The sequence below is a fragment of the Taudactylus pleione genome, unplaced genomic scaffold (assembly GCF_031769625.1).
Source record: "Taudactylus pleione unplaced genomic scaffold, aTauple2 ptg000333l, whole genome shotgun sequence".
NCBI classification, from domain to species: Eukaryota; Metazoa; Chordata; class Amphibia; order Anura; family Myobatrachidae; genus Taudactylus; species Taudactylus pleione.
In genome coordinates, this window is record NW_028284734.1 from 5,835,324 (window position 1) to 5,852,877 (window position 17,554).

Consider the following 17,554-nt stretch of genomic DNA (forward strand, 5'->3'; position numbering starts at 1 on the left):
TGCCACTGTTTAAACAAAGATGCTATTTGGGTGGCTTCCAGCAAGCACTGTAATCTCATGTGGAACGATGCAAAAATATTTTTTCCATGACTGCTCCGGGGAAGTTACAAAAGCTTGCAAGGAATTTTCTACCGTTTGCTCCCGCCTCAATAACCTGGGTCACAAGTTCGTTCTCCTATTTCCAGCTAGTTCACGGCGGCTCCTCCAATATGGACTATACCAAAGCTGCCGATGTGGATGTGTATTTAGATGAGGAGCAAGCAGCCAAAGCGATGACAAACTCCAGGTCTCCTTCCAGATCTCCTGTCTGATTGAACAGACTTTTCAATTGGTTCTCTTCATATCCTTGGGTTGATCTGCTGCCCTAATGATATACAAGACATGTCTGCTGCACCATAGTTCCCTTATTAACATGGAAAAGTCTGACCTACTACCCATTTCAGGATCCCCCCCCATGCATTGTAAATTAAATCCCTCCATCTCCTCTTTCAAAACCTCTAAAATGAAATGCTTAGGGAATTATGTTACCGGTAAAATATCTGAAATATTTTCTAGTAATTTTACTCTGCTTCGTTCTAAGATTTCTCACTCATTACATGGAAACCCTTCCTCTTTCTTTACTAGGGAGAGTGGCGGTGTTGAAGAGGATCATCTTTCCCAAACTCTCCAACATAATGCAAAAGTTACCAATATCTCTGACCAAAGCTGACCTCTCCTATTGTTCTCTGGGTTTTTTTTTCTAAATCCATGTGGAGAGGTGGAAAATGCAGAATATTTTTGGCTAAATTGACACTTTAATTTGGGGGTCCCAAATTTAAATCACTTTCTCACAGGCGATTTTGTCAGGCATATATTCTGGATTGGCTCTTGAACATAAATATTCATGCTTGCCGCTTGCTACATACCCTGACCTTCCAAAATGTCACTATCTATTGATAGCACCACCATCTCCTCTAGCCCACAAATGTGCAGTCTTGGAGTTATTCTGGACTCCTCCCTCTCCTTCAAACCACACAATAATCACCTCTCGCAGTCCTACCGTTTCCATCTCAGAAATATCTCATGATTAGAATCTTTATCACCCTGGAGGCAACTAAAACCCTCATCCACTTACTGGTCATCTCCCCTCTGGACTACTGTAGCCTCCTCTTATCTAACCTCCTTGACCCACCTCTCTCCACTCCAGTCTGTCCTCAATGCTCCTGCCCAGCTCCTTTTACTCACCAAATGTACTACATCTGCCTCCCCACTACTACAAGCCCTACACTCGCTCCCCTTCCCCTTCAGAACCAAATTCAAACTCCTCACTCTTACTTCCAAAGCCCTGACCCAATCCTCTCCCAATTACATCTTGGACTTAATCTCCCTTTACACTCCCATCTGCCCACTTCACTCCACAAATGAATGCTGCCTTTCCACACAATCAATTACTTCCTCCCATTCTTGCCTCTTCTTTATCAAAGCCTTCCAGCTATCAACCTAATCCACTGTTTCATTCTACTTGACCATGGTTTCTCCACTCTGTCATCCATGTCTGTTTGCACCCCTCTGCCCCTGTAGACTTAAAAGCTCTTAGGCGCAAGACCCTCTTTCCTCAAGTGCTTTGCGCTTCCTCACTTATACCATCATCTCCTCCCCACTGCACACAACAGCACCTTTCCCTTGAGTATTAGGACTGCTGAAGCAGCAAGGTTTATAATCCATGTCCTGCTATGTTCTGCCCTGCAAGTGATTTTTTTTGTTCATATTGTCTCTGTACCTTGTAAGGCGCTGCTGACCCCATGTGGAAACATATAAAGTATAAGTGAGAATAAAAAAGATAAAAAAAAAAAAATGAAAATGGTGGGATAGTTTAAGAGATTTTTGGCTGGTAAAAGACAAACTCACAAGAAAACGGCTCTGGCAAGGGAGATTGTTCAGACTACATGCATTGTGGGCCATCTGTCTGTACAGACCATAATAAATGTCGACACTAGACTGGTTCAACATGTTGACAGGCACCAGGTCGACAACCTCTGAATATTGACATTTTCACAATGTCGACATCTGGAGTGTCAAAATTCTCAGAATGACGACAATTAGGGGCCACCAGGACAGTTAGGGTTAGGCACCAGGGGGAGAGTCAAGGCAGACAGTCACCAGATCGTAGGCAGTTCAGATCACTCCGCCGAAACGGATGGTCACATGACGACCGAGACCGGGAAGAAGCCACTGGAGATGCGGCTGCCGTTGGGACCAGGTAAACGCTGATGCCACCAGGGATATTAGGTCGGCATTCTATCATGCTGACATGTCATCCATGTAGATAGGAAAAATATTGACAGCCTATATTTCGACCATGTCGACATTCTGACGTCTACCTAATGCATTTCAGCCTGACAACTGCCAACCTAACATACCACACCCGAGGAAAGGTGGGAGTGCAGTCTATGGCTAAGCACATCTCTTTAGCTGTAGTCACTCAGCTGGACTATGGGTAGGGAGGTTACCCCAGTCCTTGCCTGCTGGGCTGCTGATGACAAATGCAGTGGTAATAAGGGTACTTAAATACAGCAGTACTGCTTCTCTTTCTATAAAGAGTCCAGTAAATAAAACCACTCTGGATAAATCTTCTGCCGTTTTTGCATGCAAACTACAAATAAAGCAGCTTGCAGTGAACAGTACATCATCTCTGCCACTACCAGTGACTGGAGAGGGATGAAGCTTCTCGTAATTATGTAAAGAATATAGGAGGTAAAGCTAATAAGCTAATTTCAGAGGAAAACTGAGTTTTTCTGACAACCATGGATAACACAGCTCAGCTTTCAAATATATTACCTTACCTGTAACCAAAGCCATATATTGATAGGTTCTGTCTACTCTGTTAAGTATTAAATAACACAAATTGTTTGTACTTACATAGAGAGGCACTTCTGTATGGCTCAGCTCCATCTCGCCAACTGTAGAGACAACAAAAACTATTAATTTACTAGGAGAACAAAATCAAATACATAATACGCAGACATTGTGCAGTGCTGAACAATGAGGACACAAATTATATACAAGAGATGAAACAGAAGAGGTGTGGGGAAGACTTGATACATTAGGGAAGTGTTGTAATCAGAGGAGAACGGGGGGAATTTCTGTGCAGCTACCAGGGGTGCGTCACTGTTGTAATGAGAGGAGAACGCGGGAATTTCTGTGCAGCTACCAGGGGTGCGTCACTGTTGTAATGAGAGGAGAACGCGGGAATTTCTGTGCAGCTACCAGGGGTGCGTCACTGTTGTAATGAGAGGAGAACGCGGGAATTTCTGTGCAGCTACCAGGGGTGCGTCACTGTTGTAATGATAGAACGCGGGAATTTCTGTGCAGCTACCAGGGGTGCGTCACTGTTGTAATGAGGAGAACGTGGGAATTTCTGTGCAGCTACCAGGGGTGCGTCACTATTGTAATGAGGAGAACGTGGGAATTTCTGTGCAGCTACCAGGGGTGCGTCGCTATTGTAATGATAGGAGAACGCGGGAATTTCTGTGCAGTTACCAGGGGTGCGTCACTGTTGTAATGAGAGGAGAACGCAGGAATTTCTGTGCAGCTACCAGGGGTGCGTCACTGTTGTAATGAGGAGAACGTGGGAATTTCTGTGCAGCTACCAGGGGTGCGTCACTGTTGTAATGAGGAGAACGTGGGAATTTCTGTGCAGCTACCAGGGGTGCGTCGCTGTTGTAATGAGAGGAGAACGCAGGAATTTCTGTGCAGCTACCAGGGGTGCGTCGCTATTGTAATGAGAGGAGAACGCGGAAATTTCTGTGCAGCTACCAGGGGTGCATCGCTGTTGTAATGAGAGAACACGGGAATTTCTGTGCAGCTACCAGGGGTGCATCGCTGTTGTAATGAGAGGAGAACGCGGAAATTTCTGTGCAGCTACCAGGGGTGCATCGCTGTTGTAATGAGAGAACACGGGAATTTCTGTGCAGTTACCAGGGGTGCGTCACTGTTGTAATGAGAGGAGAACGTGGGAATTTCTGTGCAGCTACCAGGGGTGCGTCGCTGTTGTAATGAGAGGAGAACGCAGGAATTTCTGTGCAGCTACCAGGGGTGCGTCACTGTTGTAATGAGAGGAGAACGCGGAAATTTCTGTGCAGCTACCAGGGGTGCGTCGCTGTTGTAATGAGAGGAGAACGCGGGAATTTCTGTGCAGCTACAAGGGGTGCGTCACTGTTGTAATGAGAGGAGAACGCAGGAAGTGGAAACATGAAACGTGAACTAGTCAGGTGACTAAGAAGGGGGAAGATATTGTGGAACAACTAATAGTTCCCAAAGCCTACAGAAGAACAGTGTTGGATCTGGCCCATGGTCATATAACGGCAGGCCATCTAGGGGTAGAGAAAACCACTGAGCGAATAATGCAGAGGTTTTTCTGGCCCGGGCTTCATAAAGAGGTGTCCGACTTTTGCGCATCCTGCCCTGAGTGTCAGTATCATGCTCCCAGGCCACATTTTAAGGGTCCACTAGTTCCATTGCCTATTATTGAGGTGCCGTTTGAAAGAATAGCGATGGATTTGGTTGGACCCTTAATGAAGTCTGCCAGGGGACACCAGTATATTCTGGTCATAATGGATTACGCTACCAGGTACCCGGAAGCGATCCCGTTGCGCAATACGTCAACCAAGACCATTGCCAGAGAGCTAGTTCATGTCTTTAGCAGGCTGGGTATACCCAAGGAGATACTAACTGACCAGGGTACACCGTTTATGTCAAAAGTCATGAAAGAGTTATGTCGCCTGTTCAAAATTGAACAGTTAAGAGCTTCGGTTTATCACCCCCAAACCGATGGGCTGGTCGAGAGGTTTAACAAGACGTTAAAACACATGCTTAGGAAAGTGGTCGACAAGGATGGTAGGGATTGGGATTACTTATTGCCATATTTATTGTTGGCCATAAGAGAAGTTCCCCAGTCCTCCACCGGGTTTTCACCCTTCGACTTGCTGTATGGGAGACACCCAAGGGGGTTACTAGACATTGCCAAAGAGACATGGGAGGGGCAGTCTAGTCCTTACAAAACGGTGATTGAGTATGTTTCTCAAATGCAGGAGAGAATTGCTGCGGTAGTGCCGATAGTGAGAGAGCACCTGGAACAGGCTCAACAGGCACAGCAGAGAGTATACAACCGCAATGCTCGGTTACGCAGCTTTGCTCCTGGGGACAGAGTTTTAGTATTGGTTCCCACTGTGGAAAATAAACTTTTGCTAAATGGCAAGGGCCCTTTGAAATCTTAGAAAGAGTGGGGAAGGTCAATTACAAAGTTTACCAGCCGGGGAAAAGAAAGCCGGAACAGATATACCATATAAATCTGTTAAAGCCCTGGAAAGATAGAACGGCACTGTCGGCCGTCCGAGCCCCTCCAGTAAATCCAGGGCCATTCGTTCCCGAAGTGACAGTGGCAAAAACCCTGTCGGCAATTCAACAACAAGAGGTCAAGGAGTTTCTGATCAGAAATAGGGTGCTGTTCTCTGACGTACCTGGGAAAACCTCGGTCATTAAACCATGACATCATCACTGACCCAGGGGTTAAAGTTAATCTAAAGCCCTATAGGTTGCCAGAAGCACAAAGAGAATCGGTGTCGAAAGAAATTAAAAATATGCTAGAGTTAGGGGTTATTGAAGAATCACATAGTGAATGGTCAAGTCCCATTGTGTTGATTCCAAAGCCCGACGGGAGTGTGCGTTTCTGCAATGACTTCCGAAAGTTGAACAGCGTTTCAAAATTCGATGCCTACCCGATGCCAAGAGTGGATGAATTGATTGAGAGACTAGAGACGGCAAGGTATTTAACCACTCTTGACCTAACCAAAGGGTATTGGCAAGTACCGTTAACCGAGAGTGCCAAACAAAAGACAGCTTTTTCAGCGCCAGAGGGCTTGTTTCAGTACAAGATGTTGCCTTTCGGGCTACATGGGGCACCTGCTACCTTTCAAAGAATGATGGACAGAATTCTAAGGCCCCATAGACGGTATGCGGCTGCTTATCTGGATGACGTGGTCATTCATAGTCCTGAATGGCAGTCTCACTTACCCAGGGTACAAGCAGTTTTGGACTCCATCTATAAGGCAGGTTTGACAGCCAACCCAAAAAAGTGTTGTCTAGGCATGGAGGAAGTAAAATATCTGGGATACACCATTGGCAGAGGCCTGATAAAGCCTCAGCTCAATAAAGTTGATGCCATACAAAACTGGCCACGGCCTCTAAATAAGAAGCAGGTGAGAGCCTTCTTGGGAATTACGGGGTACTACAGGAGGTTTATACCCAACTTTGCCACCATGACAGTCCCACTGACTGACCTGACCAAAGGCAAACAAAAAGTCATGGTAGAATGGAGTCTTGAGGCGGAGAAAGCTTTTCAGGAGTTGAAAGTAGCGTTGTGTTCCCAACCAGTTGTCAAAACCGGATAATTGGCGAAGACAGAATCTGTTTGCAATCAGACGCACAATGCAATTCAGTGCTGTTTTCCCCGCATACATACATTTAAAAGCAATGGTCCCGTAACGCAAAAAGGATAATTTAAACGCAATGTTAGTATATAAAGAAATTAATGTTTTCTGTAACTATGGCTTAGTAAATGACAATTGAACTGTGTGTGGAACCGTACTGATCGACTCTGTTTCCACAGCATTCCGGTGACATCAATATGAAGATCAGAACATGCGGCTATGAAATATGAATGTTAGAGAGAATATCTATTTGAAATGTTGTTTTCCATAGCAGCTTAGATTTGCATGTGGGGGATACAAAAGGTGGTTGGAGACCATTTGTATCCATTTGGAATTGTCCAATAAATGCCCTGTAACAGATTTCTAACCTTTACCAAAAGACAATAACATGGTGTAGGCCTGTTTACATTTTTGTCCAAAGGACTGGTTATTCCAGTCTAATCAATAGAGCTAGCTAACTGGGAGGAAAACCTAATTAACAGTAGTTTCAGATAACCAAAAGGATACTCCCTTTCTGATGACCTCACAGGTAAAAGGGGGCGGGAACATAGCATGCACATCCTGAGAAAACACAGTTTAGCAGAGACTGGCAGATTTTTGGAGGAGAGAGAGGTTTCCTCTCTCACAAGACAACGGAATATGGATCTCAGTTCCCCTGGGTTATAGCTGAGTATAAAATGTGCAATATTTAGCCTATTTGGGTGTCTGTAGCTATGTTTGGTGTTAATCTGTTATTAGCTTAGCATGGTGTGTGGTTTGTAGTTTTCTAAGGATAATCATGGGTCTGTGTTGGCATGCAGTGGATGCTGTGTTGTCTGGTCTGTGCTTTTCATCTGCACTATAGGGTACAGTGGTCTGTTGTCAGCATGCAGGAAAGGGATTGATTGTGGAGTTGTCGTGATATTTGTGGATGATTGATGCTTGTTGATTGAGACCCTCTGGTGTGTTCTGTGTTGGGGCCTTGCCATGTGTTTTGTGTTGCGGCCTTGCCATGTGTTCTGTGTTGGGGCCTTGCCATGTGTTCTGTGTTGGGGCCTTGCCATGTGCTTGAACGGTATCTCTGCTTGGGAGACATGGGCTTGGTGTGTGTTGTATACTCATGAATGTGATCATAGGGTGGTGTCAGTGTTGTATCGTGGAGGTTGAATTGATGGCAGCTTTGAATGGTCGTGGGTGGTTGCCGTGTGGTGTTGTGTGAGTCAGATGGGTATGTTGTCTGCGGTTTGTTGGAGATGGCTTGCCTCCATGTGGGGTGAACAAGGGAAATTGTGATTCTGCCCAGTTGTGGTGTTGTGTGGGTCAGATAGGTATATTGTCTTTGTTGTGGTTGTGGTCATTGATGGATGATTTGCGGAGTTGCAGCTTGGTGCAGGATGGAGTTTGCCTAGGGATCATGAGGCTTGCAAACAAAGGAAAAACATGTGCTTCGGCCCTTCCCCCTCCCCACGGTCTAGTGACTAGTGGATGAGGTCTGTAGTAGGATGGTATTGTTGTATATTGGAATCAGCTTGTGTGGTACATGTTGGAATATTAAATGGTGCAGTGTTTGCCTGATGTGTTGGCATATGATATCCAGCGTGCATATTTAATTAACTATGGCATTATGGGAGATTTCAATGAGGTAGCTTCATAATGGAGTTTGTTTGTAGACCATGCGGTTTGAACAATAGGGCAGGAAGCATTCCCAACCCCCCCTCACACACAAACAAACACACACACACTCCATCACCAGCCATCTTGAACATGTGCTCTCAGCAGACATTGATATATCTCTCATTGTATTTTAATGTGTCTCTCTCTCTGTCTCTCTCTGTCTCATATTGCTCATTGTATTTTGATCTTTAATAACCGTTTCATGTATTTTAACTGTACCTTATGACCTAATGTTTGTACAATTTATTTGCGCTCATTATTAGATCATAGCGTTGTAACATCTGTACTTTTACCTGAATAATAATCTTTAGCGCTTCGGACCGCTATTCAACTGTCTTGGTATTTCATTAATGGTATAATCAAAATAGCGACATCTTGTGGTTTTAGAAGGTACAGGCAGGTTTTGTCTTAGAGGTTCTAGGCAGGTGAATCTTAGAGGTTTATAGGCAGGAATGTATTAAAAGGTTTATTTACGAATTTAACACAGTCCTGATGACTCCTAATTTTGACAGGGAATTCATAGTACAAACCGATGCATCAGAAGTAGGTATAGGAGCGGTCCTGTCCCAGAACAAGGAGGGTGAGGAACACCCTATTTTCTATCTAAGCAGAAAGTTGAATGTACATGAGAGAAACTATGCCACAGTGGAGGAGGCGTTGGCCATAAAGTGGGCGTTAGAGGCTCTCAGGTACTACTTGGTTGGAAGAAAGTTGAAATTGATCACTGACCATGCCCCTTTGAAGTGGATTTCTGAAAATAAAGACAGTAATGCGAGAATTACGAGATGGTTCTTGGCATTACAAACTTTTAAATTTTCAGTGGAACACAGGCCAGGAAGCCAGCTGGCCAATGCTGACGCGTTGTTACGCGTTCATTGTTTGGGGGCTTCAGTTGTTCCGCCCCACAGGTCGAAACAAAGGGGGGGGATATGTGATAGGATCATTGGTAAAGTGGTCTGTGGCAGGTACATTTGTCCCAGATTCCTGTCTTATGTGTTTTAAACCTCCAGGAGAAAGTCTGCAGTGTAGCAGGCTTGAGTCTCGGCTTTTTGAAAGTCGGTTTGGGACCTGGGGGTTGTGGGTGAGAGGTGAGGGAGGGCTCCACCCACGGCCACTCCAGGTTTTGGTTCTCTTAGCCTGGTAACAGGCTTGTTAGGGTTTCCACCTGAGAGTGGCCAATATAAGCCTAGTGTGTTGAGGGCTGATTGTCTCACCTGGGAGAGCAGACAGGGAGTTTGCTTGAAAACCTAACTGTAAGTGTTGTGCTGTGCCCTTGTTGCTAGTGAGGGCATTAGGCCCTGCCAGGTTCTGGTAGTGAGGGAACTACCTGTGAAGTTAGTGCCCCGACAGGGCTAGGATTTATGTTTATGTTTTCTTTATGTTCGTTTCTGACATTGGGCCTGATTCAGACCCACTCGCGAGCGGCTGTCCGCTCGCAAGTGGGTCGATGTTATGGACTGAGCATGCGCACGACGGAGGGAGCTCCGTCGTGCGCATGCGCCAGACGCGACGAGCGAAGGAAAGTCCTTCGCTCGTTGTGTCCGATCAAAGGGGGCGTGCTGTCAATGTTGATTGACAGCACGCCCCCTTTGGTGGGCGTGCCGGGGGCGTGCCTCCCTGACGGGGGCGTTCCTAAGGGAACGCCTCCCGTCAGAAGCCGGCCCACTGACATCACTAGTGATGTCAGTGGGAGTGATTTTGGCTCTGATAGAGCCAAAATCACTCCGGAGCTTGCGGTTGAAAACCTCAACCGCAGGCTCCGGCTCGCAAATTCGATGGTCGCGATGGTCTCGACCATCGCGACCATTACAATGCACGCTCGTATAGCCTGTGGGTGGTGACCCACAGCTATACGAGCGTCCAGGAGGACGCTCCATGAAAATGGAGCCCGGCCCTCATTCAGAGCGTGCGCTCTGCTCAGAGCGTACGGCTCTGAATGAGGGCCATTGTACAATAAAGACTGGCGCCGACCAGCTTGTACTTGCATCCAGTCAGGCGTACTGTTTCCCAGCTGCTGTGTGTGAAAGGAAGGAGTCCTCTACCCAGGAGAGGGACCCCCTAACCTAACTGTGTCACTATATATATATATATATATATATATATATATATATATATATATTCACACACACACAAACATTAGACTGATAGATCAAATTAATACCATTCATTTTGATTTGTGTACTAGAACAATAGGCCAGGTGGACTTGTTACATTTTTCTTCTACCTTAAACACTGCACCCAAATGACTAGTGAAGTGAAAGGTGTGTATCTCTTCAGGGCACTGCTAATCTCCTCCTGCCTCACAAAACACTGAGGAAAAGGACTTGTGTGCCACGCATGTGGTTGCTACACTTTACAGTACACGTATGCAGACACCAGGACATGAGATTTCAGTGTGTCAAACTGCAACCTTATATTTGCAGAATTCAAATCATCTGTTCAAGATTCCAGTTACTTTAGTGAACTCCAAAGACAGACACGTTTTACCCTATACTGCCAAACAACAGATTAGAGGCAGGACGCATGACAGTGGGGCCACAATGCTGGTCTTGTTACGGCTGTGAATGCAGTACTTCCCTACTAACCGTGTCAGGAAGCCTGTTAACTCACAGAGGTGTTTACATGCAGAACACGCATATAACTGCAGCTTAACGGAAATAAGACATACTTGTTTTCATTCCCTCAGTTCTGGACACTTGAATTTGACTAGAACTGTGAGCATGGTTCTCTTTTGAAGTGCTATATTAGCTTAATTACTGCACCTATATTACTGGGGTATGCTGGTAAGTCACTGCAGCTTTTACTGCCACAGAACAAATTGTGTCATTTACTAAATTTATAACAAAAAGTTCCTATATATTGGACAAATGTAAGCTGGTTAGATGGTTGTATGCAGGCTGATCTCATTGTATATCTGCCAACACTTCAGATCCATGTATCGGGAGAGGAGGCATAGCAACATACCGATTGAGGCATGACTATTGTGTCTAATGCTTGTGAAGCTCTAGGCTGTCGCTTAGACACCTCCCCTACAACATCTGATTTAATACGGTTAACTGGGCATACCTCCCGGCTTTTTCACCACAATTGACATGCTGCAGCCGTTCGGGGGTGGCGACAGGGCACTTTCACATAACGGGCGTATGTGTGTCTGTGTCTTCAGATGCAGATTTCCTGGCCCCCGCGGAGCAGTTCCGTTGTCCATTCTGAATAAGCTCAAACTTACTCAGGCCAATGGTCGCAATAGTGATAAGATGCTGCAGCTTCAGACACAGCACTTGGATCTACAGTACAATGCTGGCAAGAGGCTTATTTTGTCATGAGATGCCTCCTGCTGCATTAGCATATGTTAGCATTGCGCAATGTTAAAAGCGTACAATTGTGAATCAGGCCCTAAGCCAAGCATCAATTATCTTGGTTGATTTGGATGCAAAGCATATGCTCAGGTACCTAAAGAGAATACAAGCTGGTTCCCAAATTATTGGAGTGTATCATGCTTTGATATTGTACAGAGAGCAAGGGATACAGACTTTGGGACACCACAAAGAAAATGCTGATGAAGTCAAGAGAAGTCATATTCCAAGAAACAGCACCACCTAAAATAAATCTAAAACTAGATCTACAGTATGAGTTTTTGTTATGTTGGCTATGCCAGCAGCAGAAAATGTATCCGAACCAAAAAGTAGAAGTTTTAAAAGAAACACCACCCAAGAGATATTCTGAGGAGTTTGCAAACATCACATTCTACAAATCGCAAAAAAATTAAAGAAGCAAAGTCAAGAAACAACTGGGAAGATGGCATCCTTAAATGACAATGGTAGATGGACTGTAGTTATCATGCCAAGCCATAGAAATATAGTCAAGAATAAATGGATCTTCTGTAAAAAGCTGAAAGCAGATGAATCATTGCGATCTGGGACTGATTACAGTGAGATCGTTTCTCCAGTGGCTAGGTACAGATGTGTCCACATACATCTCTCCTCTATGGGCACAGAATGCAAGAGCGACGTGCGACTCGGTAGCGCTTAGTCTATTCATGCAACTTTTTCCCTTAAAATGTATCTTATTAGCAAATCAATGCGAATAGGAAGCACAAGTGACATGTCTATATTCTGTGTGCGTCTGTGGTTATATCTACATGCAACATAATGTTACAGTGTCAAAACTGCTGTGATACTGTAACATTTCACATACTACAGAGTCGCACCAGGGCATGGCGAGACTAGAGGGGCTGTTTAAAGCATAAGGAGGCTAGATGTATGTAGTCACATCTGTACAGTATATAACGTTAGTCATTGCCATCTTATTGCTATAACAATTACTCTTGGAACCAGCTTTCTTAAATGGAGAATTGCTAGAAGAAATTTACCCCCTGAACATTATTGTGAGAATATGTTCCAAGGGAGAGACACGAGTTTACAAAAGCTTTACATGGCTTAAAGCAAAGTCGTTGTTGTTGGTACATTAAGCTAGATGCAGTACTGAAATGAACTTTGAAAGACTGATCATTGTCTTTACCACAAGTACATACAGTAGAGCAGAAACTGTTCATCATTGCAGTGTGAATGGATGATCAGCTACTAGCAGGCAGAAAGCAGCACATAACAAGGGTCAAGCAGCTGTTAAGAAATTTAAGCTGAATGACCTAGAACAGGGGTCTTCAAACTTGACCCTCCAGATGCTGTGGAACTACACATCCCAGCATGCACTGCACATAGTTTTAGCATGCTGTTATATCAAAAAGGTGGCAGTGCATGCTGGGATGTGTAGTTCCACAGCAGCTGGAGGGCCAAGTTTGAAGACCCCTGACCTAGAACCTGCACATCACCTGTTAGTAAAGTTTAGAGACAGGAACAATCACTAATGATCGGGAAACATTCATCTTCAGAATGCTCCAGGCAGCTGTACACAGGGTAGGGTGCTAGCCTGTAGCGTCCAAAGGATATTACAGGCGGCACAGCAGCAGCGATACCGGCAGCAGGGTGCAGTTCCAGGCACCCTTCTAGCCAGAAGCAAGGGCTGCGGGGCACCGGACGTACAACCCTAGTTACGGCCTTGTGCCAGTGTAGCAACTCGTCCAGATATCACACATGCTGTGAGCCAGGTGAGGCAATTTGCTATCAACCCAGGGAAGTAGCGTTGGACAGTAGTTAAAGGAATCTTAATTCTTCTTTAAAATCTGTGATGCCAACTGAGGATCAGATGAAGATGACCATTGCTCCTACTCAGGATATCTATTTGTGTTAATAGGATCAGCCATCAGCTGGACAAGTAGAAAGCAACCCACTGTAGTCATATCGTCCACTGATCTTAATCACAATAGGTCTAGAAGTGACAGAAATTTAGTGGCTGATGCAGTTAGTAATACATCAGGGTACGTAGTGTATCTGCACGATTACAGTCAGTGAATGCTCAGAAAATAAATGCAGCATATGCCCGGCTGCAGGCAGCTGAAATGCACAACCCGTACAATTAGAGAGGTAGGGACGAGGAGGGAAGGGGCGTTGTAATGTAGGCAGAGTACAGCAAAGGCGTGTTAACATATATGCGGCTTGCGGTTCATGCAGACCAGCAGCAACACGCATATAATAAGTACAGATGTGTCCTCATACATTAAACAGCCCTTCTAGCACCTAGCGTCTTTTCGTGCGTCTTTTTACCTTCAAATGCGTCTTATTCACACAACAATGCGAATAGTTAGCACAAGCAGCTTCTTAAAAATGATATGCAGCATGCCTGTGTTCTGTGCGTCTGCGGGTGTATCCGCATGTGAAATGCTACATTACAGTGTCAGCGGCTGAAACACTAACGTAGCATTTCACATGCAGATACACCCGCAGTCACGCATAGAATATAGGCATGCTGCATATCATTTTAATCAGCAGAAGCTGCTTGTGCCATCTATTCACATTGCTGTGCGAATAAGAAGCATTTGAAAGTAAAAAGTCGCACGAAAAGATGCTCGGCTCTACAGAGTCACACGGAGCTTCCGCGTTGTGTGGTGCTACTTGTAGTACACGGAGGATAGATTTATGTGGGCACATCTGTATATATATTGTAGCATTGCTAATATACTCTGATGTCATGCCTAAAAACCAGGCGCATATGCCATCGACATGGGCACACCCCCGACCCACCCCCGGGACACGCTGCAGCATGCAGATGATGGTTGTTCAGTGTGTATGAACAACCATCTGCAGATCACTCGATCTGCATATATATCGCTTAGTTGTGTACCCACCTTAAGATTGGGACGTTAGTAGAGTCTAATTAAACATAACGCAGTCTGCACACTTCAAATATATCCCTAACTCACAGCATTCCTACACTGCTTATTTAGGTTTGTACTTTCTAAATAAAAAAGTGTATTATATTTAATGAATTACTGAATCGTGTAACTATATGAAAAGTTGTGTTCTCTCTTTAAAAGGTCTCAAAAAATATAATTTGCTGAATCATATAAACATTTTCGCTCCCCTCCAGTTCAGCTATAGTAAAAGAACAATGGCTAGACATAATAGAGTTTCTCATCAATGTTCTCTGCAATGCACGACCTTGTGAGTACGTCTGGCAAGTTCTGTAGAAAAGGCCGCGGCGTTGTTTTTACATCCAGCTCTGTTTTTCTATAAACAAAACGTTTTCAAACCAAGCCAAGTCACGGTAAATACTTCCTGGAACACAAGGACACGTAACTAATCCGCTCGCTTTCAGCTCACAAACCTGCTAAGCCTTAGCTGTGTCCTAAAACTGAATAGTAATATCAGTAAAAGTAGGTGTACAATTTTAATATTTATTTTCAGTGTACTGATAAAGGACAAAGCAGGCGGTAAATGTGCGTGAAACGTGGTAAGAAAGCAAACACAGAAAAATACATATGCAATTAATCATATTATCTTGACAAGACTAAACTCATTTCAGTAAACCATTTACAGCTTATAAACTCTGTTAGAGGATTTCAGTTTAGTAATAACTTTGTAGCTATTGTATGAATTCGCTGTAGTTATAAGACATTAACAAAAAGATACATACCATTGTCTAGGTTCTGCAAATGGAAATTTAAACACAAAAAGGTAAATTCTGGAACCTTTAAAAAAAAAAAAAAAAAAGAAGATGGAAACAACGTGGGAAATGCAAATAATTCCACACATTCCGATACGTAGTTAGCTAGGTTGAAAGACAAAAGTCAATTACACTCAACCTGTTGCTAAATACCAGGCTAGGCTCTGATTCAGGATAACCGTGTGATGTTTTCATCCATTCAAACACTAGGATGCCGGCAGATGGGATGCCGGACGTCAGTGTACAGACGCCCATCAGTTAACATCCTGACCGCCGGTAAATCGTATGTATCCCAGTGGGATGCGGTCAGGATGCCGGCGAATGGGATGCTGGACGTCAGTATACAGACACCGGAATCTCGTCACCCGCCAGAATGCCGACGCTGTCACAGCAAAGGCATCAAGATACAGGTGACCGCTGGCATCCTAATGGTAAGTACGTGAGTTAGAGTAAGGCTGGGGATGGGGGTTAAGTTTACAGACCTCCCGGGAGAGGGGGGGTTAGGATTAGGCTGTGGGGAGGGGTGATGGGGCTAGGCACCACCTGGGGAGGGTTAGGTTTAGGGTGCGGGAAGGGGAGGTTAGGGTTAGGCTACATACCAGCCCTTGTCAGGATTCTGAACATCGGGATGCCGCTGTCGGCCTGATAACCGCTGGCATCCCAACCGCCGGTAAGTTGTATGTATTCCCACACACTTGCTTAACACTTTACTGAAACGCCACTAATGAATTGGACAGGTGATCTGCTCCATTGCCATTCACTACTAGACCTTACCCTCAAAGCAATGCTTTTTGCAGCTTGGTCAAATTGGACCAGACCACATTAGGGACTGTGCTCTGCAGAGTCAGCCTAGTTTTCTACTTAATAAAGAACCATTGGGTGCAAAAAGACAATATGCTATTAAACAAAACATTGTGGTTTCAAGAATATAATCTTTCAACAAAAAGGTGAAAAATACTGGGAGGGAAATAACTCCTGGGAAATCCTTACAGTGCAATGTCCAGCTGTGGATTAAGACAGGCAATGTTTTTTCTGCGCTAGCGTGTAAGGAAAAAGGAGCATAGACCTTGGCCACAGAGTGCCACGACCCAGTCGTTATGGGGGTCACTCTGCGCACAACTCGCCAAATTGCATTCCACCCCATATGGTCTACAGAAATAGTTAGAGTTACATAAATAACTTATAAAGTTGTAGTAAACTTTGAGCTTTTCATCCATCAAGTCTAGCAAACTTTGAAATGACATTTTACATATTACAAATTACAGAATTTCCCCTCAGTCCATCACATCCCATAAAGATTCCACCTGTCTGATAACAGTGATGTCTCTGCCAAAACAATAGGCCTGTTTTACACTGCAAACAAGATGGTCTACTCCATAACCATTTGCATTGAAGGTAAAATTCACTGAGGGGCACAATCACTTCTACTGTTCAGATCGTAGCAGAGTGAAGCCTCTCTGATCCACGGAGCCACCAAAGGGGCCTTGGGATTAGAAGGTAATGCAGCAGTAAGTAGGACATCTCATCCAAAGCCACTCAAAGCTCTGTCTAAAGACCTTCTAGACTGACATGCTTTCACAGAACATCAGGACATTCTCCAGTGCCACTGAATAGGTGATCATAAAATAGGAAGGAAAAAAAAAAAAAAATTATACCATATATATATTATACTGTATATATATATATATATATATATATATATATATATATATATATATATATACACACATACAGTATATACACACTTATTCTATGTTAAATTATATGAAATAAGTGCTTTTTGCTGAAAAGATGGTAATTGTAAAATAAATATACAATACTAGAACTACTCCTGGAAGCCTATAGTAAAAGGGGAAGAAATAATAATTTAAAAAAAAAAAAAAAACGTTTCTTATTCCAGGATCTCAAACATGAAAATACTTGTACCTGGCAATGCCAAGGCTTGCTTTGTAAACACTGGCTCTTAAGAGTTCTGCCAACAATTTGTAAAAATAACAGGAGGTAGTGAAGCTTATAAATGAGTTGGCAATGGATCATATAGGATACCAATGGTGTGTTATAGGGGTTCCATTCCTACAATGCAGTCAACTTAACTCCACTATAACTGTACAAATTTACCCAAAAACAAAATGACATCTGTAATAATATTCATTTTACATATACTGTATATTAGAAGCAAACATTGGGCCTGCGTCACTGGCGCAAACAGCAGATTTTGCATACAGTGCTTGCTCAAATGTACACAATTTTTGCAGATGTCCCTCCTATTCTGAGACAGATGGAACTTGGCCGGATCGGTCTTTCCGTGAAATTGGACATTTCAGGCCGGCAACTGAGTGGTGACAATGCCAGTGTATGGAACAGCAGTATCCTGT

General features: G+C 44.1%; 1 protein-coding gene across 2 annotated transcripts in view; it reads right to left on the minus strand.

Annotated features, from left to right (window-relative positions):
- The window catches only part of ARHGEF28 (Rho guanine nucleotide exchange factor 28), a 287,796-nt gene that overhangs the window by 210,559 nt on the left and 59,683 nt on the right, over positions 1-17,554 (minus strand). For both annotated transcript variants that reach the window (XM_088443751.1, XM_088443750.1), the window contains exon 2: positions 2,899-2,939. In XM_088443751.1, the coding sequence (XP_088299877.1) occupies positions 2,899-2,931 (33 nt within the window). In that variant the 5' untranslated portion in view covers positions 2,932-2,939. The remainder of the gene's footprint in view (positions 1-2,898; positions 2,940-17,554) is intronic.